Source organism: Achroia grisella, unplaced genomic scaffold (genome assembly GCF_030625045.1).
Source record: "Achroia grisella isolate CSIRO2021 unplaced genomic scaffold, CSIRO_AGI_Agris_v1 utg633, whole genome shotgun sequence".
NCBI lineage: Eukaryota > Metazoa > Arthropoda > Insecta > Lepidoptera > Pyralidae > Achroia > Achroia grisella.
Window position 1 is genome coordinate 469783 of NW_026712969.1, and position 26073 is coordinate 495855.

Consider the following 26073-nt stretch of genomic DNA (forward strand, 5'->3'; position numbering starts at 1 on the left):
TCCCTAGTGTCATGTGCTCATGGGCGGTGGTGGTCACTTACCATCAGGTGAGCAAGCTCGTTTGTCCCCTATGCTATAAAAAACACCAAAACATTATTTACGATATGTTCTTAGTTGTAAAACGTATAATAAAAATCAGTATTCATGACATTGGAAAGAAATGCTTGCGGGCCGCAGAAATATGTTTAACGGCCCGCAAGAGGCCTGCGGGCCGCGTGTTTTTCATCCGTAGATTATATCAGAAAGATGAATATATCTTTTACCACAGAAAATAATCTGGAAAGGGGTGAAATTAGGGATGAAAGGCCGCGTGTTGCTCATCCCTGGATTATATCACAAAGATGGACATATTTTTTTATCACAGAAAATTATCTGGAAAGGGGTGAAATTAAGGATGAGCATCACGGGGCCCCCGTGATGCTGATCCCTGGATTATATCACAAGAACAGTTACTAAGAAAAATATTACAATAAGGGGTGAAATAGGGTTGAAAGCTTCGACCAGACGAAGTGTCGGTTAAAATTCAATATATTATATAATTTATAATATGAAATTGGTTTCACAATATTGTTAATGTATAATTTACTTTAATGCATCACATTTAAAGAAGCATTTACTTTGAAAGTGAATATTATGTATTCTCTAAATATAAATATTTGGTTGTAGAGGCCATCCATAAATGAATCACACGTTAAGAGCAATAAAGTGTGACAAAGGGGGGTCAGGGGGTTCTAAATTTCATGATGTGACATTTCTAAATATAATCACTAAGTATTAAACATCACACGTTAACAGCAATAGAGTGTGACAAAGGGGGTCAGGGGTTCTAAATTTCGTGATAAGACATTTCTAAACATAATAACTAAGTATTAAACATCACACGTTAAGAGCAATAGAGTGTGACAAAGGGGGGTCAGGGCGTTCTAAATTTCATGATGTGACATTTCTAAATATAATCACTAAGTATTAAGCATCACACGTTAAGAGCAATAGAGTGTGACAAAGGGGGGTCAGGGGGTTCTAAATTTCATGATGTGACATTTCTAAATATAATCACTAAGTATTAAACATCACACGTTAAGAGCAGTAGAGTGTGACAAAGGGAGGTTTGGGGGTTCTAAATTTCGTGATGTCACATTTCTATATCAAATATCTAAGAATTAAAGCGAAATTTAAACTTCTAACAAAATACCTAAAAGTATTTCAGCAATTAGTAAAATTGCAAGACATGTCATGTCACACTAGGGGATTGGAGAGTAACAAATGTGACAAAGTAAAAAAAAAAACACGGATCTGGTGTGACGGTTTATGGGTGGCCTCTTATTCTACAAAAAAAAAATGTTTTCATGGTCTAAGATCATTTATACATAAATGTTTTTTCTAACCAACTGTATTGTACAATATTTTTTTACTATAATTCTGTTATGTATCATCATCATCATCATCATCATCATCATAATCGCCTTGCCTTTACCCCATTATTTGGGGTCGGCGCATTATGTCAGTTATATCATAGGGTAATTATTTTTGTAAACACAAATTATTTTTAATTATTGTAACTTTGTAAATATTGACCTATTATTGTAATGCCTTTATATTGAGTAATAATTGATTTTTTTATATTATTCATATTTTTTTAAATTATTAACAGCCTTATGGAGAGATCTCCATTCCGATCTAACCTCTATCTCGTGGTGGTAGAGCACATTTTCGTGTGTCACCAAAGGTAGAGTTCGGTTCTAGAACGATGCAAACGTTTGTATTCATAAGTATGATTGTTTGTGGGTGTTTTTGTGTTAACCCCGACCTTGTAAGGTCCGGCTGCTCAGAGTTTGCGTTTCTGACAGGTCGGAATCAAACGGGCGATGTAACTTTGAACAGACGTACGTACATAGTTTTCAAAAGTCAAATCACATCAAATTACGCTGTTTTAAGGTTATTTGGTCACATCTCCACAAAAACAGTTGACATAACCTTGAAATGGCGCAGTTACATGTGGTTTGGCTTTTGGACGGTAGGGAAAAAATAAATTTATAATGTAAAAATTTGACGTTCATAAGCGGCTAAAATGTCCTACATGAATAAATGATTTTTGAATTTGAATTTGAATTTGAAAAATCTATTGTTTTTAGAATTTAGTACGAAATTATTACGTTTATTGTAAGTTGTAATAGTTAGTAAATGTTTAATGTTATCACTCGTTAATAGGACAAAAATTTTTGCCGTGAATTGTACGTCAGTTCAAAGTTACATCGATTCGATTCCGACCTGTCAGAAACGCAAACTGAGCGGTCGGACTGTACACAAGTGTGTATAGGTTAACACGTTGAAGATCGCATTGTAAGATCTTATATCTCACATAGGGACCGGAATTTCGTTTATTGTTAATTACATATATTATTTTTAAATATGTTTTGAGTGTACAATAATTTGAGGTAGACATTATTTAACACCTACATTTGAAATTAAAGTGCCCACGTGTTGTTTCGTTGTAGAGTAGCCCACCGCTGGGCATGCGGTCTTCAACGTGTTAATAGTGAAATAATGGAGAATGTTTTGATGCTAATTTGACGTTACTAGCGATTATTACAGATGTCCTAACATGATAGTATTAATAGCAAGTCTTTACATGTACGCTTCTTTCGTTAAAGTGGAATAACAAACAAACATACGCGCATACGAGATTCACAAGAGCAAGAAATAGTTAAATGCAAGCACACACGACTGCGCGCCCCCGATCGATCCCCCGTCAAAGTCAAACGGGGATCGAAATTACGACGGCCTGAGCCGACGTTCGAACCCCTAGTGGTGCCCTCAGACTAAAGTCGTATCCGTCAGGCGGAAGTTGTCCTTCAGCCGCTCCATAAGTCCTTCCTTTGGTTTGGAGTGCCATCTGCACTCGTTCCCTATCGTCCGGTGAAGCTGTAAAGGCCAGCTGCGGCAGTATTATAGTCCGAAAAGAATCGACTGTGCGACCAGTCCTTTTTCGACCTTCATATCAGCTGAATCGTGAAACGTATCGTGTGAAGGTAACCAATGTGAGTCCATAAATACAATACCGTCTTTACCATAAGGGCACACGGGGCCCGTGCCTCAGGGCCCCCATTCTCAGTGGGGACAATTTTTCTCACACATTAAAGATTTTTGTCGGGCACACTACACTTTTTTTCAAAAATTCAAATCAGTAATGTTATCAGAAGGTATTTACAAGGCATATACTACGCCATTATACCGATTACTTCGCCTATTCCTATGTTCTTACCTAAGAAGCTTTTTTATTTTCCAAAAGGGCCCTAAATTCTTGTTTGCCCAAGGGCCCCAAATTCTTGTGTGCCCAAGGGCCCCAAATTCTTGTGTGCCCAAGGGTCTCAAATTCTTGTGTGCCCAAGGGACCCAAATTCTTGTGTGCCCAAAGGCCCCAGCCTAGTTTAAGACGGCGGTGCATACATACGCTATAGTTTTGGGGGTTCACAAATTGAATGGTTTTAAGATATCTTGTCCCGTCCTTGTCACAGCTTACGAGACTCCCCTTCCCTAGTGTGGCACATAGTGTTTTTTCCTAATATTATCCAAATAATAATAATAATAATATATAATAATAATAATAGTAGTTTTTGCGTGAAAGAGTAACAAACTACAAAACTCACAAACTTTCGCGTTTATATTATTATTAAGATATGAATTTGGAAGTGATGTCATGAAATTTGGGACCCCCTTTTGTCACACTATGTCCGTCAGTAACGTGTAACGTAATTTATTGATACTCCCATGTGACAAATCAGATACTATACGCCTCATTTTGTGTGACATAATTTATATTTACCACCTTTTTGTCACACAATGCTACAATGTCCTCCCACTTTAACATAAGACGTCATTTATGGATGACCTCTATTGTCACACTGTGTCCCGCACTAATGTGTGACGTAATTTATGTTTACCACCTTTTTGTCACCCTGTGTCCCACACTAATGTGTGACGTAATTTATAGATGCCCCCTTAGCACAATGGGTTTTCTATGTTAACTGATCGCCTGAGGTGTTAAGGCGGGCCTGATGGGTGAATGAGTATTGTAATTACTGGATCGGCCTTAGTATGTACATAATATAGTTAATTATGTATGATATTGTAAATGAGAATAGTATTACGTACAAATTATTATGAAAATAAATATATATTTTAAAGTATGTGTTTTTTTATTTTGGTACTAGAAAGTTTGATAATGTAATGGGTGCACCTGTTTGCGTCAGCTGTATACGCTAGCGGGGCACCAGTGGAGGACTATAAGATGACGAGTAGAGTCGTGAAATAAAGGATATAAAAAAGATTCTCGATTTTTAAAAATAGCTTTACCTCCAAAATAATGGTTATAAATTTCACATTGAACATTTTATATTTTTGTATTCGTATTGGTTAACAAACAAATATAATATGGCATTTTAGAAATAGTATAATGATATTTTAAAATTAGTTTCTAAATTAAAAAAAAACAATTTCCATTTACTTTCTGTATCCGCCATAATGGAGACAAACCTATTGATATCATTAGCCAGATCGAAATTAAAATTATTTCTAAATAAAATATTCAAATCGTTATAAAATATGCTTAAATATTAAAACCTAGACATAAGATCTAGATAAACAACTATAAATACAATAATAATAATAAATACTTTATAATTACATCAAATGAACACATAATTTATTGTTAAAAGAAACAATGGCTTCCTTTATTTTTTTTTATTTGCGTAGGTACATTCGGCTAAGATATCGAAGTATATTATGCCAAAATATTATAATCCGATTAAAATTAATCCATTAGGTACATAGTGTATGAATATAATTTGTGTTTTTTTATTTTGGTACTACAAAGTTTGATAATGTAATTGGTGCACCCGCTTGCGGTAACTGTATACGTTGGCGGGGCACCAGTGGAGGACTATAAGATGACGTTAGGTCAGTTAGCACATAGTGGCAAATTCACCAGTGACCAAATTTGTCATGATCCAGGGGGTACCGCGTGGAGATCAACCTGACATGGTACATTGCCAGCAATGGGGTTATTAGTCCACACTACTAACAATACCCTTCCTCCCCATGGTACTAGAAAGTAGACTCATGCACGCCTGCGCGAACGGTTTACGCTAGCGGGGCACCAGTGGAGGATGATAAGATGAGCATAAGCTCAGGCCAGTTAGCACGTGACAAATTCACCAAGGGTTTTATCACGACGGTTTCCAGGAACGGTGTCAAGTCGACGACTTGATACGTCGCTAACTATATAGCTAAGGGGAGGTTAATTTTGCTAAACTGAAGAGGAAACGCCACTACACATCCTGTGGTTGTAGCCCACTCATGCATAAACGAAATATCTCCTTTGGAAAGTTCAAACTCTATCCTGAGGAGATATTGAGAGAAATAACAAAGCATATGCTGGTGGTAACTATATTCTCACAAATTGAATTTAAACACGAATCTGTATTATTGTAAACATGTATGTATGTATGTATAGACGACCTCGGTGGTCTAGCGGTCTAGCATACCGCTTTACGACCGATGGTCGCGGGTTCGATTCCTCGCACGGCACAAACATTTGTATTCATGAGTATGATATTTTCTATGCATAATATGTATGTATTTACGAAAAAAAAAAAATTATCTATGTATTTGTATCAGTTGTCTAGGACCCATAACACAGGCTTTAGCTAGCTTAACTTGGGTCTAGATGGCGCTGTGTGAATTGTCCTGAGATTATTATTATTATTATTATGTACAATATTTATTTGAAAAGAATACGTGCAGAGTTTCTTGTCAGTTCTTAGGTCGGAAGCACTCCGAACTGACGGTAGATTTGACATATCATAAGAGTCTGTAATAGACCTACATGAATAAAGATATTTTGATATTATCATCATTTATATAAATATAAATGATTAGGACATATAAAATAAAACACGACAACTTTTATCTAACATCGTCTTTTATTACATCAAATAAATTATAAATGGCATATTTTATTACAATATTATTTATAGTTATTCCATAAAAAGCGCATGCAACGCCGGGCGGCACATCACTCGGTAGCAACACATCTAGGTACATAACTTAAAGCTTAATCGATAACGGCGCAGCCGACACGACACGAAACATTACGAAAACTATCTCGCGTCGTTTCGAATACATCTTAAACATTTACTTACACTACCATACATTTAAGAAAAATCTACCAAAAACTATTATTTATTTGACATGGCAACATTGGTTGTAAGACAAAATGGCAGTGTTCCAAACAGATTCCTGATAGATTCTCCTATAAATTGCATTATAATAATAAAATCTTTAATACTGACATAATAAGTTAGGTCGATAAATGCGTTGTTTACAATGTTACCATAATTTCTACTAATTTGGTAGAAATAAGAATAAATACGGAATGCATAAAATAAACGCGTAAAATATGCTTATACACTAATAATAGAATTATTTCTAATAAATTTACAATAACGCCTAAAGCTTTTGCAACAAAAATGCATAAAAGTTATATATTTTTACAAAACATGTTCTCAGTAAAGAAAACGGCGTGATATGAATAATGAAGTTATCGTAGCTGGACACTGTCAACTTAATGCAACTAATTTATTTTCAACACACTTGCTCGTAAAATGGATCCAATTTCACCTGTTTTATATATAAATCAGTTCATAATACACGCGTGCGTTATAAACGCAAATAGTGAGGTTATATTCCATAACAGCACTGCTTGATATATTTTTTTCAAAATCAAATTCGAAGTCACCGATTTAAAAAAGAAAAACGGCGGGAAAGTAACAATGTGCTACACAGTAAATAAACTCAACCATAAAGGCTGAGTTTATTTAAACTCAAGTGTGTTGAAAAACGTAAATATACGTGCGTATTTATTACGCCTTTGCCTTCAGCTCGGGCTGATATTCCCGAGCGTTTTAACCATTATAACGCACTTATATAGTAATACATTATAATATGACGGTACAATAATTACTTATTTCAAATATTAGCTTCCTTCACATTCATTAATATAGTTTGATTTCAATTAGAAACTTTTAAAACTACGGCAGCGTGTAAAATTGTAAAATACACATGTTTGGTTTGAGGGTTTCTCGTGTAAATATATTTAACAACTATATTATCTTAAATACATGTAAATTGTATCATAGACGAGAGAGCTGGCAAGAATAGGGGTATTTCGATGAGTTAACTAAAATATAGACACGTGTCTAGAGCCGTGAAATAATTGATGTAAAAAAATTATTCGATTTTTAAAAATAGTTTTACCTCCAAAATAATGGTTATAAAACAAAAGTTGAACATTTTATATTTTTGTATTCGTATTGGTAAATAGCAAACAAATAAATATGATATGGCTTATATGGCTTTTTAAAAATAGTATAATGATATTTTAAAATTTGTTTCTAATTTAAAAAAGAAAACAAATTTTGATTCACATTTCCTTTCCGTATCCGCCATTATGGAGACAAAACAATTGAAATCATTTATAAATAAAATATTCAAATCGTTATAAAATATGCTTAAATATTAAAACCTAAACTTAAATAAACAACTATAAATACAATAATAATAATAAATACTTTATAATTACATCAAATGAACACATAATTTATTGTTAAAAGAAATAATGGCTTCCTTTATTTTTTTTTTATTTGCGTAGGTACATTCGGCTAAGATATCGAAGTATATTATGCCAAAATATTATAATCCGATTAAAATTAATCCATTAGGTACATAGTGTATTTGCGTCTCTACTTTAAATAATATTTGAGTAAAAAAACTTAATTATTTAGAGTTTATATTAGATATATAATTTAATACTAATTTTGTATATATTGTATTAAGTAAGATGTTGGGTACATATACGAATGGTATTATTATATTTAGTAATTTAATCATTTTATATGTAGAGAATTTAATTTAACAATATTCCCTTAGCATATTACTAAATGTATTAGCAAATGGTTTTGTTTTAAAGATTGAAAAAGAATACGGATTCAACAACGTATGTCCTTTGAATATGCTATAAAATATATAACTGCATATTGCCTTGATCTTGTTAAAAAAAATAGTACCATTATTAATTTATAACTATTAATAGCTGTATGCGGTTCCTGTCTATGCTTTTCAACAGAAAAGATAAAGAATTTGCAATAGTTCAATTAAAAAAAATTCGTAATTTTTATATGCAATTTTCAATATTAACCATAAATATAACTAGATCCCTTAAAAGTGAGGTTATTTTATCAGTTTTCGCGGCACCTAGGTCCGTCTACATCAGCTACGTGTTAGGCCGTGACTACATGTCTGTATAATCTTAAAATCCATAAATTCGATACATTATGGTCATCTACTACACTTCCTTACACTTACACAGAAAAAAAAACTTGAATTTCATTACTAGAAAAGTATAGAAGAATTGATGTGTTTGAATAAAATTCGTATGTTTTTATACCACAATGGTAGCAAGCAAGCATACGGCAAGTCTGATGGTAAACGGTTACCGTAGCCTTTGACGCCTGAAACACCAGGGCTGTTGCTGTTGCTGACCTTTAATAAACTTTAATATACTCTTTTTAGATGTGTGTGATTTTCAAAACTTAATTTTATTAACATACGATAATGTTATTCTTTGCACAGTTACGTTTCTTGAGAAGCATGTAATTCCACATTCCGAGAGAGACAATACAAGTTCTGTATTATATCTCGCTCTCGTGTACCCAAGCCTTCATTACTGTTCCAAAAATGAATTTCAAGTTTTAAATTTCGAAGATAACAGTTCTACACGACAAAGACAAATGCTTGCCCAGTATTTATTTATTAAGAAAACATTTACTTATTCATTGTGATTATTGTCTATGTGTTATTGGTACAAGGGGTTTTTATTAACTACTCTAAATTTGAGATGATACATGATCTATTTTACAAAAATGGAACCATTAACATTAAATGGCGCGAAAGTCTCTAGGTCTAGATTTACTCTGTGTGGACGTCTAATTGTAACAAATATAGATGAATTAAAAAGAAATATAAAATGTTTATTAACTAATTCCTTGTGTTATATAGTATAAAATATGATATTAAAAAAATGATTTTTCATTATGAATTTTGAAGTCAACCCTTGAAAGATCTATTACTACACTTGATTACACAAATAAAATAATTCTATTAAGATATTTTTTTATTATTTAGAATAAGTCAAATTCTTAATAATTGTATGATGCCATTAAAATTATAAAAATCTCATTTTAAGATGAATCTATGGGTTTTATACTTATTTTATTTAGTATTAATTAATACCAAATATGCATCAACTTCGTTTCATCTGCTGAAAATAACGCTGTATGGCATTAAACTTTTTGCTTTTTTAACCTGTCAACTTCTTCAGTATATTTTGGCTGGGTTTTAAATCTGTGGTGGATTTTTACAGTTATGATCTGTCAATGTTTTTAGTATATTTTGGCGGGTTTTTAATTTGTGGCAGTTTTTTATAGTTATGATCTGTCAAAGTTTTTAATATATTTTGGCGGGTTTTTATAGTTATGATCTGTCAATATTTTTAATTCATTTTGGCGGGTTTCTGTCAATGTCTTTAGTGTATTTTAGCGGTTTTTAATCTGTGGCGGTTTAGTTATGATCTGTCAATGATTTTAATATATTTTGGCGGTTATAATCTGTGGCAGGTTTTATATACTATAGTAGTTGTGTTATGAATTAAGATGTAGGATGGATATCTAATGTAAGAAAGGGCTGGTTTGGCGGGAACACTTTTTACTGCACGCACATTTGCGCACTATTTCTATTTCTTTGGTGTAGCGTGTACCGTCCGCACATACTAGCCGGATCTGAAATATAAATAGAAATAATCTTTATTCAAATAAACTTAATACAAGCACTTTTGAATAGTCTTACTTTTTTGTTCGGAACGCAGACATCATAAGAAGAACGAGCAAGAAACTTGGATGTTGCTCTTTTAAATAAAAGTTATTCTAAGTAAATACACATTAACAAGGTTTAGGCATGCGATAATCAACATGGAAATCGCATTTGAAGGTAGAAAACATATTTGTAACTAGCTGTCCTCGGAAACGCTGTTTTGCCATGTAAATTAAAATCGCTATCAAAAATAGGGGGCAGCGAAGGTTCTTCTAAGGTTCTTCTTTCTTCTTCTCATTTGTGGTCGGCGTATTTTTATTAATATTTTCTTTATAATCTTACTATTTATAACAATAAATACGTGAATGTTTGTGAGTATGTATGGATGGATGTTTATTTATTAATCTTTCACGCAAAATGTAACGGATTTTGATAAAACTTTACAGTAATAACTTTAGCTTACTAGCTGTACCCGCGACTTCGTCCGCGAAAATAGTGCCCTTGACCTTGAGAATGAAAAAATATTTAATGACCTAACCCAATAAAAGCCAAATGAAAAAGTTACATTGTTTCATCTTCAAAAATGACGTCACTTCCATACATAACTCTTTCAACCCCTTACAACCCTTCTATCGCATTCAAAAGTAGCCTATGTCCTTTCTCAGGGTCTAGACTATCTGTGTAGCAAATTTCATTCAAATTGGTTCCGTAGTTTTACCGTGTAAGTGAGACTGACAGATAAAGTTACTTTCACAGTTATAATATTAGTGGGGTATTTTATAAACTAACCCAAAAAAGCTAGTGGAAAAAATTTCATAGATCTGGCTTCAAAAATGACGAATTTATCTAAAATCTTTCATCCCCTATTTTATTTTACCCCCTTAAGGGTAACATTTTTACAAAATTTGATGGCCTATTTATTTATATTCTATCAACAGCCTCAAAAATCAGTTTCTAGCTACAAAAATGATTATATTTTATAAAAATTAATATATTTTCTATAAACTTGAACAAATATGTTAAAGCTGTATAGACATAGTTTCTTTGACTTTCTCTTAAGAACAAAAAAAAATCGGACTCACCTTTCTCTTCTTGGTCTTCCTGGGCGCGCAGCAGAGTCCGCGCGAGCAGGCCGCGCGCGGCGCCCCCCCGCGGTCGCCCCCGGTGCAGCGCGCGCCCCGCACCGCGCGGCGGCTGCTGCACGTGCCTTCAGAGATGAACTCTCGAGTGGCCTCCTGAATATATATTACAAAGAATAAGACATAGTTTAAAATTTTTTATAAATATACCATAATAACATATACAGTAAATCCGTTTAATACGACTCGGCCTATATCGACTAACCGATTATTAGTAGTAAGTTTTGTTTTCATATAAAATTCTTTAAATAACAGTCGGATATAATGACTTCACTTACAGTGACATGTCGCTTATTATGACATATTTTTAATCAATTATGTCGGGATCAGTAGCGTAGTTAGGTAACCAAGGGCCCTGGGGCAAATCAAATAGTACAATGCTCGTAGGGACTGGTCTGCTCTAATCACTACTGATTTAATCTTATTGTATATTTATATTTGACCCTAATAAATTAGTGCTGGTTGGTAGTTTGTATTCACACGTTTCGACTTGTAAATGTAAACTTACAAGGATTATTTAAAAGAGCAACACACAAGTTTCTTGCTCGTTCTTCTTGTGATGAGACAGCTTTCCGAACGTATGGTAGATTAAAAAAATTTTTATGACTATTCAAAAGTGCTTAAATTAAGTTTATTTGAATAAATGATTTTCTATTTCTAACAATGGAGCCCTATATTACAGTTTTATTCAAACACACATATCGCTATCCGTCTAATTGACAACACTGCCAGCCCACAGAAAGAATTTAGGAGAATTCTGAAGGTATAACTTTCCAATTTCTCTCAACTGAGTTGCCATCATTGAAGTTGGGTTGCAACCTGTTATATTTATTTTGAAAATGGGAGAAATTTTCAAAAGTTCAGTTCCATCAAGATCTTGTGTTAAGGGTACGAGGGTCCCGGGGCACTGCCCCTTCTAGCCCCTAGGTAGCTACGCCACTGGTCTGGTTGTAAATGGGAGTAATTTTCAAAAGTTCAGTTCTATCGAGATTTTGTGTTAAGGGTACGAGGGTCCCGGGGCACTGCCTCGCCTAGCCCCTAGTAGCTACGCCACTGATCTGGTTATAAATGGGAGTAATTTTCAAAAGTTCAGTTCCATCGAGATTTTGTGTTAAGGGTTCGAGGGTCCCGGGGCACTGCCTCGTCTAGCTCCTAGGTAGCTACGCCGCTGGTCTGGTTGTAATGACCGCTAGGGGTTCGAACCTCAGACCGTCGTAATTTCGATCACCATTCGAATTAGACGAGGGATCGATCGGAGGGGGATATTTGTCCTTTTTTTTCTTCTCTTTTATATATTATTTATTGCATTTTTAAATAGAGTTGTAAACTTATTAATATTAACTATTATAATATTATTAACTATATATAATATGTATTTATTTACAAAAAAATGTATCCATGTATTTATATCAGTTGTCTAGTACCCATAACACAAGCTCTGCTTACCGTGGGACTAGATGGCGCTGTGTTAATTGTCCAGGGTTATTTATTTATTTATATCAGTTGTCTAGTACCCATAACACAAGCTCTGCTTACCGTGGGACTAGATGGCGCTGTGTGAATTGTCCAGGGTTATTCATTTATTTATATCAGTTGTCTAGTACCCATAACACAAGCTCTGCTTACCGTGGGGCTAGATGGCGCTGTGTTAATTGTCCAGGGTTATTTATTTATTTATATCAGTTGTCTAGTACCCATAACACAAGCTCTGCTTACCGTGGGACTAGAGGGCGCTGTGTTAATTGTCCAGGGTTATTTATTTATTTATATCAGTTGTCTAGTACCCATAACACAAGCTCTGCTTACCGTGGGACTAGATGGCGCTGTGTGAATTGTCCAGGGTTATTCATTTATTTATATCAGTTGTCTAGTACCCATAACACAAGCTCTGCTTACCGTGGGGCTAGATGGCGCTGTGTTAATTGTCCAGGGTTATTTATTTATTTATATCAGTTGTCTAGTACCCATAACACAAGCTCTGCTTACCGTGGGACTAGATGGCGCTGTGTTAATTGTCCAGGGTTATTTATTTATTTATATCAGTTGTCTAGTACCCATAACACAAGCTCTGCTTACCGTAGGACTAGATGGCGCTGTGTTAATTGTCCAGGGTTATTTATTTATTTATATCAGTTGTCTAGTACCCATAACACAGGCTCTGCTTAGCTTGGGACTAGATGGCGCTGTGTAAATTGTCCTGGGAAAAATTGTTTGTATGGTGATTATTCTTGTATATCACAGAACATACCTTCCTGCAGCCCCCTGCAGTGGGCGCATGCTCCGCGGGCAGCTCTTGCTTCACGGCCGGAGATGCTGAAAAACAATGTAATTTTAACAATACTAGGAGCTTAATGATGTTAAATGATTCTGAAAACATACTCACAGTAATCCCATAAAACACAACAACCATACTCATGCACCACCTGCACACATACAACTTACACTTACACATATTCACTCGCCACATCACACATTACTATATTAGTTTAGTTTTATATTAGTTTAGTTATCTTAGTTTTGGTAGATAGTTTTAGGATATTTTAGCTTAGCAAATTGTACTTTTAGACTTAAAATTATTAGAAGTTATTTTGTATTCTGGTTCCTACAGGACAGGCCCAGCCTAGTGTAGGAATCTGCTACTGTGATTGTATTGAAACAATTTTGGTACATAAATAATAATTATTATTATTAATATAGAATGAAATATCAGGGATATGGGCATATCTGAGATTTAATACTAATTATTCACTATTCACAGTGATACGCACGGCAACACTAACGCAAGAAGAATACTGTATCCAACGCCGTAAAAAAAAAACTTACGTTAGTACGTAGGTTTTTTTACGGTGTTTAGTTTATGGGTCGTATAGTAGTTTTAAAAGCGTTCGGATTATCGTCGTCGTAATTTTCGTAATTGTCGATTTTTATGCGTATTTATTTAATAAATTATATTATTAGTTCATTTACAAAATAAAATCGCAAGAGGATGATACTGGAGTGCACCTGTGGTCGGTTTCGGCGGTAAACAGGTAACCCGTTCAAAAGGTGGGTTCTGACCAAACCCGAAGTTCTGTGAACCCTGGCTGAAACCAAACCGGCAATTCCCGCAGTACAGAGAGGAAAGGGGATTGTTAGTAATGTGGACTGATGATCTTATTGCTAGCAATGTACCATGTCAGGTTGACCTCCACGCGGCTTCCCTGGAAACCATTGTGATAAACTATTGGTAAATTTGTCACTATGTGATAACTGACCTGACTTGATGCTCATCTTATCATCCTCCACTGGTGCTGCCAGCGTAAACCATTAGCGCAGTCGGGTGCACCATTCCATTATCATCCATAAAAAATCCTCGCAGTACAAGGTGAGTGCTTTCTAAAGTATCTCTTGCTCACAATTTATATATAGTATATGTATATCTTATATATAAAATTCTCGTGTCACAGTTTTCGTTCCCATACTCCTCCGAAACGGCTTGACCGATTCTCATGAAATTTTGTGAGCGTATTGAGTAGGTCTGAGAATCGGCCAACATCTATTTTTCATCCCTAAATGTTAGGGGTAGTCCACCCCTAATTTTGTTTTTATTTTAAGGCAAAACAACTTTTGCCGGGACAGCTAGTAACAATAATAATATAAAGTTTGTCAGTTTAGATCGATAGATAAAACATCCTTACTTGTATATATATATGGTTGGTTATCTTTTTGGTTAGGAATAGAATAGAATAGAAAAATCTTTATTCATTTAAATAATGAATTTTTCTTTTCCATTCTATTCCTAAAGAAATATGATTTGATTTGTTTTGTTTAACATGAAATGTTTCTTTGTTAAATTTGTGTAAGCAACTAAAATATGCCATGAATAAAAGATTTTTGATGAAGTTTAGATAAAGGCTACAGAATAATCGTATATTCACAGCCTAAACACCAATTGAATGAAAAATATGTTACCTGGCGATGCCTGCACGTTACTGAAGGGCTGCTTGCGTGGTGGCAGCTTGCTCTGACTTATTACTGGGGCGCCACCTGTAAAAAATATTTTTTTTTAATGTTAGATCATGGAATGGGGTCTGATTTGCCCCCACTATTTCTGACCCCACACCATACCCGACCCCTTCAACCTCGAAAGGGGATTGTTAGTAATGTAGTTTTATTACCAACAATGTACCCTTTCAGGTTGACCTCAACGCGGTTCCCCCGGCAAAACCATCGTGATAAATTCTTGGTGAATTGTCACGATGTGCTAACTGACCTGACCTCATGCTCATCTTATCCTCCACTGGTGCCCCGCCAGCGTAAACCGTTAGCGCATGCGGGTGCATCATTCCAATATCATCCATAAAAAAAACCCCGCTATCCTTGTCCCCCGTATCCGTGACCCTCCTCCCCGTCCATCCTTGATTATGTTACATTTACATTCCGATAATTAGAATACACAAATATGTCATAAATAAACGTTTTTTGAATAGAATACCCCACGTACCGACGGAGGCCCTGAGCTCGCACTGCGCCCCGGCGGTGCCGGCGCGGCAGCGGCACGTGTAGTCGGAGGCGGAGCCCTGCTCGCGCACGCAGCGCCCGCCGCGCGCGCACGGGTTCGGCACGCACGGGTCCTGACACACACACACACACGCTCCCATACAATATTCCATACACAGGTCGAAGCAGACTAGCACTTGGTCAAAATACTAGCGCTCCCACACAAGGGTCGAAGCAGACTAGTACTTGGTCATAATACTAGCGCTCCCACACAAGGGTCGAAGTAGACTAGCACTTGGTCAAAATACTAGCGCTCCCACACAAGGGTCGAAGCAGACTAGTACTTGTTCAAAATACTGGCGCTCCCACACAAGGGTCGAAGCAGACTAGTACTTGGTCAAAATACTAGCGCTCCCACACAAGGGTCGAAGCAGACTAGCACTTGGTCATAATACTAGCGCTCCCACACAAGGGTCGAAGTAGACTAGCACTTGGTCAAAATACTAGCGCTCCCACACAAGGGTCGAAGCAGACTAGTACTTGGTCATAATACTAGCGCTCCCACACAAGGGTCGAAGTAGACTAGCACTTGGTCAAAATGCTAGCGCTCCCATATAAGGGTCGAAGCAGACTAGCACTTGCTCAAAATACTAGCGCTCCCATACAAGGGTCGAAGCAGACTAGCACTTGGTCAAAATACTAGCGCTCCCATACAAGGGTCGAAGCAGACTAGCACTTGGTCAAAATGCTAGCGCTCCCACACAAGGGTCGAAGCAGACTAGTACTTGGTCAAAATACTGGCGCTCCCACACAAGGGTGGAAGCAGACTAGCACTTAGTCAAAATACTAGCGCTCCCATACAAGGGTCGAAGCAGACTAGCACTTGGTCAAAATGCTAGCGCTCCCATATAAGGGTCGAAGCAGACTAGCACTTGGTCAAAATGCTAGCGCTCCCATATAAGGGTCGAAGCAGACTAGCACTTGCTCAAAATACTAGCGCTCCCATACAAGGGTCGAAGCAGACTAGCACTTGGTCAAAATACTAGCGCTCCCATACAAGGGTCGAAGTAGACTAGCACTTGGTCAAAATGCTAGCGCTCCCACACAAGGGTCGAAGCAGACTAGTACTTGGTCAAAATACTGGCGCTCCCACACAAGGGTCGAAGCAGACTAGCACTTAGTCAAAATACTAGCGCTCCCATACAAGGGTCGAAGCAGACTAGTACTTGGTCAAAATACTGGCGCTCCCACACAAGGGTCGAAGCAGACTAGCACTTGGTCAAAATACTAGCGCTCCCACACAAGGGTCGAAGCAGACTAGCACTTGGTCAAAATACTAGCGCTCCCACACAAGGGTCGAAGCAGACTAGCACTTGGTCAAAATACTGGCGCTCCCACACAACATACCATACACGGATTGAAGTAGACTAATATTTTAGATATGTAAACTATTTCGTTAAAAATACTACAAAGATTTATATTAATTTAAAATGACGATGGGGATGCTGCCCGCCCCTGGGGTAAATTACACGCTTATGATTTTGGTCAGAAAGACTAATTTAATGCAATTATGATATTTCTTTGACAAATTATATGACAAAGTAATAGTAAACTTCGTTCAAAAAGATTTTCTATGCCACAGATAATTTTTATTATTAGGTAACCTTGGTCAAAAAGATTATTTCTTGGTCAAAAATCAAACCCTTACGTTTGAGCATTTCTATGGTACATACACAATAATACATATGTTAGCGTTTTCTCCTGCAGGGTGAGTGCATATGTTACCGACCTGCGTGTGGGCGCCGTCCTCCTGCAGAGTGACAACTCTAGCGGGCGGTAGTGCGGGTTCATCCTCGCCGCACCCGGCGGTGGTACGCTGCGTGCGCGCTGCGTTCACGTAGTCCACACGCTTGTGGTTGATCCAAGCCTCCTTCAAGCACCCTACATGGTAACAAATATTAATATATACTAATATTATAAAGCTGAAGTGTTTGTCTGTTTGAACGCGCTAATCTCAGGAACTACTGAATCGAATTGAAAAATTATTTTCGTGTTGGATAATCCATTTGTCGAGGAAGGCTTTAAGCTATATAACATTACGCTACGACCAATAGGAACGGAGCATCAGTGATAAATGGTGCAAAAACGGGGAAAATCTAAATATATATAACTCAAAGATGACTGACTGACGTAGTGATCTATCAGCACAGCCCAAACCACTGGACGGATCGGGCTGAAATTTGGCATGCAGGTAGATGTTGTGACGTAGGCATCCGCTAAGAAAGGATTTTGATTATTTCTACCCCCAAGGGGATAAAATACGGGATGAAAGTTTGTATGAAACTTTGTCAATTATAAACCGATCGGGCTGAGACTTTGCATGCATAAAGCTACTATGACGTAGGCATACCCTAAGAAGGATTTTGTTAAATTCCACCCCTAAGGGGTGATAAATTAACGCGAGCGACGCCGCGGGCAAAAGCTAGTTACTCATATTTGAGGGCTTCCGTTGCGTGCGCTGCGCAAGTATATTTTAATTCAAGTATATTACACAAGTCTTTCTATCAATACTTTTTTATCCTTATATATTTTTCTTCTATTTATCACACATATAATTCATCCATTTAACTGATTCTTCATTTTAGATATTTGATTTCAATTTATCACGAATGCTATTTCTTTTTTTTTTCAAGTGGCTCCACTGAAAATCAGCGCTGTAGTGACACGCTGCGGCACCAGCTGAGTGGAAGTCTTTTCAGCATAGCGAATTATTAGTTTTTGTTTTCTTTTTTATCTGTACGCTTTTTTATGCTGAATAATAAAATATATGATTATTATTATTATTATTATTATTACAAGTTACCCAAAAATATGTATGAAAGAACGCTTTTTTATGCTGAATAAATGATTATTATTATTATTATTACAAGTAAAAAATATGTATGAAATAATTCTTGTAATAACAATGCTGTTAATATTTTTAAAATATCAGATTTTTCAACAATATAGATGTGAACAGTGTTAACTTTGAATCTACTCTATGTACCTTTGAAGCTGGTGATGTTCCTGAGATGCCATTTGGAGAAGGCGTCCTTGGCGATGTCTTCCGGCACTCCGCCCAGGTACATGGGGCGTTCAACTCGCAGATACTCCTTAGACCCTGAACAACATGTCAAATTCAAAAATCATTAATTCGTGTAGAACATTTTATCCGCTTATGAATAATATTTTTTCCAATTTTAAACAAGTATAGTAAGTATTTATATAGTTTACCGTATCTTTATTTATTTAAACTCTTTATTGCACAAGACAAAGAAAACAATAAATAAACAGATTACTTATTAAACTGACATAAAATTCAAATTCAAATTCAAATTCAAATTCAAATTCAAATTCAAATTCAAATTCAAATTCAAATTCAAATTCAAATTCAAATTCAAATTCAAATTCAAATTCAAATTCAAATTCAAATTCAAATTCAAACTCAAATTCAAATTCAAATTCAACTTCAAATTCAAACTCAAACTCACATTCAAATTATCTATATTCAAATTCAAGTTCAAATTCAAGGTCTCAAATTCAAAATATCTTTATTTATATGTATATTGTCAAATGTACCGTCAGTTCGGAATGATTTCGAGATGAGAAGAACTGACAAGAAACTCAGCTCGTATTTAAAAAAAATAACTAAAATAAATCAAGAATCACCTTCATTTATGATAGACCTGGCGGGCCCGTCGTCCACACGCAGCGTGAAGTTTTTCTTCACGGCCAGCAGTTCAGCTTTGTGGTAATTGCCGTCGGAGACCATCTCGAAACTGTTGGCAGTGGTAACAATTGTGTGGTAATTGTATATACTAACTGACCCGTGCGACTTCGTCTGCGTCACACTTACTTTACATACATTTTGACGACCTCGATGGTCTAGTGGTCTAGCATACTGCTTTACGTCCGATGGTCGCGGGTTCGATTCCTCGCACGGCACAAACATTTGTATTCAAGAGTATGATTGTTTGCATCGGTCTGGGTATTTTCTATGTATAATATGTATGTATTTACGGAAAAAAAATCTATGTATATGTATCAGTTATCTTGTACCCATAACACAAGCTTTAGCTAGCTGAACTTGGGACTAGATGGCGCTGTGTGAATTGTCCTGAGATTATTATAGACAACTGATATAAATACATAGATTTTTTTTGTAAATACATACATATTACACATAGAAAACACCCAGACCGATACAAACAATCATACTCATGAATACAAATGTTTGTGCCGAGGAACAGGTCTCGAACCCGCGAGCATAGGTCGTAAAGCGGTGTGCTAGACCGCTAGACCACCGAGGTCGTCAAGTCGGGTTGTAAATAAATAAAGTAAAGTTACCTGTACATGGTGGAAGTTGGGTAATTGCCAACGTCGTAGCTGATGCGTATGCGTCCATTGAACAGCTCCACGGCCAGGTGCTCGTTATCACCGACGTATAGCAGCACGCCGTGGAGCTGTGTCGTGCTGAACACTACCAACAAGACTCATCATGAAATAGAAATAGAGATATTAAAAGAAATAGAAATAGAAATGGAAATGGAAATGGAAATGGATGGAAAGAGATGGAAATGGAAAGATGGAAAGAGATGGAAATGGATAGAAAGATGGAAAGAGATGGAAATGGAAATGGAAATGGAAGAAATGGAAATAGAAATGGATGGAAATGGAAAGATGGAAATGGAACTGGAAATGGAAATGGAAATGGAAATGGAAAGAAATGGAAAGAAATGGAAATGGAAATAGAAATAGAAATAATCTTTATTCAAATAAACTCATTTACATGCACTTTTGAATAGTCATATTTCGATTCTACCACTCATTCGGAATGCAGATTCATCACAAGAAGAATGAGCAAGCAACTTGTGTGTTGCTCTTTTTAATAGATGTTTTTTTATATAAATAATTACAGTATAACAAGTAAGAGGCATGCGATAATCAACATAGAAGTCGCTACGCACTCATTATTAGTGTAATCAGATAATATTGTCAGTGCTATGGATTTAAAGTTTTTCTATAAAAACATTATTATCGTTAACGAATTCTTCAATTATATAGTAAGCTTTTTTGCAAAGGAACTGTTTTATTTGAAATTTAAATCTTTTTTCTGGCAGATTTATAACAGACTCTGGTATTTTATTGTAACTAGATGTACTAGCAACTTCGTCCACTTGGAATTTAAATTTATTTTGGTCTGAGTGTTTTTTTTTTTAATTTAATTTGTTAATTTTTTTGAAATGAAAGTACCTTAAGTTACTCCTAATTACATTAGCTATCTGCCAAAAAAAGACCCGTCAATATCGGTCCAGCCATTGCAGAGATTAGCCGGAACAAACAGACAGACAAAAGATGTTATTTTGGTGTATGTACCGTATTTATTATTGCCTGTAGTGTGAAAAAAATGTAAAATTGGAGTGTAGGTTTGTAATATTGAAATAACCGTTTTTTACTACATGCATATGAATATAAATACGGTACATACACCAAAATATCATTTTTTACAATATTTGCTAATTTTGGCTAATCTCTGAAATAGCTGGACCGATTTTGAGGGGACATTTTTTGGTAGGTAGCTGATGTAATAAGGAGTAACTTTAAAAAAAATTGTTTTTTTAGAAAAATAAAGTCAATTCCACGCGGACGAAGCCGCGGGAACGTCTAGTCTATACATATAAATAAAATTGGAGTGTCTGTTTGTAATATTGAAATAACCGTTTTTTACTACATACATATGAATATAAATACGGTACATACACCAAAATAACATTTTTTACTATTTTTGTCTGTCTATTCGTTCCGGCTAATCTCATTTCAGAGATGGACTGCTGTTTTGATGGCTGGACTGATTTTGACGGCACTTTTTTTGACAGTCAGCTGATCTAATGAGTGACTTAGGCTACAATTATTTTAGAAAAAGTTAAAGTCCACGCGGACGAAGTCGCGTGTACAGCTATATCATAATAAAACTCACCTAACGTGACATTTGCTTGCGGCGTGGTGTGTAGCGGCTCCAGCTCCACGAGGGAGTCGTTGTGGTTGAATGTGAGGGAAGTGAGGTACTCGCAAAAGCGACCTAAAACAATACAACATAGATATAATGATAATTGAGGGCCTCGGTAGTCTAGTGGTTAGTGTACCGCCTTACTACCTGGTCGCGGGTTCGATTCCTCGCACGGCACAAACATTTGTACTCATGAGTATAATTGTGTGTATCGGTCTGGGCGTTTTCTATGTATAATTTATTTATTTAAACTTTAATGCAAAAATACGATATATAAATCTTATATATAGAATTCTCGTGTCACAGTTTTCGTTCCCATACTCCTCCGAAACGGCTTGACCGATTCTCATGAAATTTTTGAGCGTATTGAGTAGGTCTGAGAATCGGCCAACAACTATTTTTCATCCCCCTAAATGTTAGGGGTAGTCCACCCCTATTTTTTTTTTTATTTTAAGGCAAAACAACGTTTGCCGGGACAGCTAGTAACAATAATAATATAGTTTGTGAGTTTGGATCGATAGATAAAACATCCTTACTTGTATATATATATGGTTGGTTATCTTTTTAGTCTTTTTAGTTTTGTATAAATATTTTGTTTATATATGTTATTTTATAGGGGTATATTATATATGTATATGTATATATTTGCATATAATAATATGTATAATATTATTTTCCTTTATTTATCTATATTTGTTTTTCTTCATATATTAATTATAAACTGCACCGCCTTATTATCTCTGATCAACGCGACTGTTGACTGGTAGAGAATGCCATCAGGCAATTAAGTCCAATACATTGCGTATACAATTTTGTGTGGAAAAGAATAAATAAATAAATGTACCTACATATGGCGAACTTAACACTTTCTCGTTCTCTACCAGTCAATCATAAGGCAAGATAAGATAAGATAAGATAAGCATTTATTGTCTATAACTGTGTTACATCATATATGGAAACGACCAGTTTATCCATTTCGGACGTACAATATGAAATTAAAATATACAATTACATCAAATAACCAAATTACAAAAACCAAAAAATATATATATAAAATATCTACAACAAAACTGTAGATCAAACAATTTGTCACTCCCCTCCATCAAGGTAATATTCATCTAAGTTGTAAAAGCATTTACACAATAACCATTGTTTTAAGGTTCTTTCAAATTGTCCAGCATCCAGTGACTTGATGCTATCAGGCAAATGATTAAATATTTTTATTTAAATTATGTAGGTTTTTTTACTATACATATAACTAGAAGAATAAACGGTACAGATGTACCTACATATCATATTTATATTGCGATCTTAAATTACTCTTTATTTCTATCCTTTTACAAAAATGATCCGTTATTTTACAAACATTTCACAAACAAAGCTATTTCTAATATATACATACATGTCAAGGTTAAAAATTTTAAATCCTTAAACACATTTCTCAATGAGTCATATCTATTGACATTATATATTCTACGAAGACATTTTTTTTGAAGTATGAAAGTAGATTGCACGTTGACTGATTTACCCCAGAATATTATCCCGTAAGTGAGTAAAGGATATATATAAAACTGAGAGGTTAGTAAGCGGCGCGTTATAGTGTTTAGAAACATTTAGTATTAATATGTATAATATGTAGTGTGTGTGTGTGTGTGTGTGTAACCCAGAGGTCCGAGAGAGAGAGACCACGCTCTGCTACCAAAATGTTACTATATATATGACGTCTGTCACGTACCTGTATGGTTCTGCGGATTTCTTGGGTTTCAGGGTCTCGAAGATATCTTCGCTAGCTTTCCAGTTTCACAGTAGGTTTAACATAGTTCTAATTTATTTTAATTCACAACACAATGCGCGCGCGCGTCAAGGCCGCTGTACGGTCAGTTCAGTACTAGGTAAGGGAGGGCAAAGGCGCGGGAACAGAAAACTAACGGACTCTAATATAATAATCTGTGCTTACGATGTTACAGGGTAGATTTTGAACAATATATTTACGAAAAATATATATATAGCGAGAATAGTGTCTAATATATGTGTTCGTGTAACTATTAGTGTGTGTGTGTGTGTGTGTGTGTGAGAGTGTATGTTAGAGAGAGAGAGAGGGAGAGTAGTGTCTGGACGTTATTATTATGTTACTATATATTGACACATACCAGAGTATCCGGGCGCGCATTTGCAGAGGTACTCGTTGGCAGCGACCAGCGCCGGCCTCTCCATCATGATATCGTCCTGAGGATCAGAAACTGCTCTTTTATTATTTCACTACCTATATTCCGCGACTGCATCTGCTTTTTTTTAAATAATACAACAAAAACTATCTTTTTATTAAATTAACGATAAAACTGCTTTGCTTATTAGCTGCTCTGCTTGCTATTGGTGTACTTACCTTTTGACTTGGGCGCCAGGTGTATTCTCGAGGGCGGCGGGTGTACAGACGTGGGCGGCGGGTGTGTTGTTGAGAGCGTCGGGTGTACTCTCGAGGGCGACGGGTGAATTGTCGAGAGCGTCGGGTGTACTCTCGAGGGTGACGGGTGAATTGACAACAGCGTCGGGTGTACTCTCGAGTCGTGGGGCGGCGGGTGTACAGACGTGGGCGGCGGGTGTGTTGTTGAGAGCGTCGGGTGTACTCTCGAGGGTGACGGGTGGCTCTCGAGGGCGGCGGGTGTACTCACGAGGGCGGGCAGTGCGGGGGCGGGCGGCAGGTAGCACACGCCGTGCAGGCAGTCGTGGTGCGCGCAGGGCGATGTCCCGAGCGCGGCGTGGGGCGCCGCCTCGCAGTATCGTCCCGCGAACCCCGCGCCGCACTCGCACTCGTACTCCTCCAGGCCGTCCACGCACCGGGCGCCGTTCTGCGAACAGAACCATATCATAAAAGATCCGATATCTTATAGTTAAAAAAATAATCTCTGCGTTTTCCAATTAACAGCTTTTCACGATATTTAGATTAAAAAAGTTAATTTAAATTATATGAAATGAAATGAAATGATATATATTCAGTAGAAAACTTAAAACACACATTAAACAAACAAAAAAATGTATATATTTAAATTTTTTTGTGTTAGGTGCTATTTTCCGGAAGGCATTTCGTATTTCGTGTCGTAGACTGCTTGTCATACAGTATATTTCAAAAGTTGCTCCTTTTCTTTTATAAAGTACAATACTAATAATACTTCTCCCCTTTGACCCTTTTCTTCTCCCTCTTGACCCCTCTTTTCACCCCTTTGGCCCTTCTCGTCTGTGGTAGGGGATTGTTAGTATTTTGGTATAATAACCCCCTTCCTAGCAGTGTACCATGTCAGGTTGACCTCCACGTGGTCCCTGGAAACCATCCTGATAGTTTCCTGGTATTTTGCCACGATGCGCTAACTGACCTGACCCCACGTTCATCTTATCATCCTCCACTGGTACCTCGCCAGCGTATATCGTTAACGCAAACGGATGCATCAATACATTATCATTCTTAAAAACAAGACCCTTCTCTTCACCCCCTTGACCTCTCTCTTCTCCCCTTGACCCCTCACTTATCCACCTTGGCCCCTCGTTTCTACCCTTGACCCTTGACCTCATACCTGGCACATATGATTGACGCAGTCGTCCGGGTTGATGGTGCAGTTCTGTCCGGAGTAGCCCCTCGGACACGAGCAGGTGTAGTGGCTGCCGTGGTCCGTGCACTGCGCACCGTTAGCGCACGGGTTGAACTCAGGGGTACAGAAGGGGATCTTCTTCTCGCAGAACTCGCCTTAGATCAATAATTACATCATTAGTAATTGTTATAAAAAAAAACTACTATCTGCATTTACTCGCCCGCACTTTCGCGCACCAAAGAGTGTGCAGGTAAATAAATAAATTTACCTCGTAATAAAAATCTTATATATAAAATTCTCGTGTCACAGTTTTCGTTCCCATACTCCTCCGAAACGGCTTGACCGATTCTCATGAAATTTTGTGAGCTTATTGAGTAGGTCTGAGAATCGGCCAACATCTATTTTTCATCCCCCTAAATGTTAGGGGTAGTCCAACACCAAAATTTTTTTTTAAGAATTTAGACAAAATTTTTAGTTTCTATTTTTTTATGATACACTACTCGCCATACTACATGATACTCGCCTACCGTCCGGTGAAGCTGTAAAGGCCAGCTGCGGCCAACAGCATTGGAGTAGTCCGAAAAAAAAATGTTGCATACTGACCCATGTAGCCGGGCGAGCACTTGCAGGTGTAGCCCTCGAGGCGGTCGACGCAGGTGGCGTTATTCTGGCAGCGGTGGGACACGCAGTCGTCGATGTTCTGCTCGCATCGAACCCCCGTATACCCGGGTTGGCATGCACATCTGTACATACAGAACCCATTATACTTCTCACTAAATATATGGGGCACAGTTACTTACGACACTTTAATGTAATAATGTATGTGTGTGGAAAGTGGATAGTAGTGTACCATATCAGGTTGACCTCCACGCGGCTCCCCTGGAAACCATCGTGATGCATTCTT

At 36.7% G+C, this 26073-nt stretch overlaps 1 protein-coding gene across 1 annotated transcript in view; it reads right to left on the bottom strand.

The window, feature by feature from the left end:
* Positions 1-9703: 9703 nt before the first annotated feature.
* Positions 9704-26073, bottom strand: part of LOC131849067 (protein slit) — a 125429-nt gene continuing 109059 nt past the window's right edge. The window contains exons 24-37 of the mRNA XM_059199052.1: positions 25773-25912; positions 25155-25324; positions 24258-24434; positions 23739-23814; positions 21559-21660; positions 19929-20061; positions 19251-19360; positions 18589-18702; positions 17332-17483; positions 15547-15676; positions 15015-15089; positions 13312-13376; positions 11007-11159; positions 9704-9893 (exon numbers count right to left, since the gene is read on the bottom strand). Coding sequence (XP_059055035.1) covers positions 9783-9893; positions 11007-11159; positions 13312-13376; positions 15015-15089; positions 15547-15676; positions 17332-17483; positions 18589-18702; positions 19251-19360; positions 19929-20061; positions 21559-21660; positions 23739-23814; positions 24258-24434; positions 25155-25324; positions 25773-25912 — 1708 coding nt within the window. The 3' untranslated portion in view covers positions 9704-9782. The remainder of the gene's footprint in view (positions 9894-11006; positions 11160-13311; positions 13377-15014; positions 15090-15546; positions 15677-17331; positions 17484-18588; positions 18703-19250; positions 19361-19928; positions 20062-21558; positions 21661-23738; positions 23815-24257; positions 24435-25154; positions 25325-25772; positions 25913-26073) is intronic.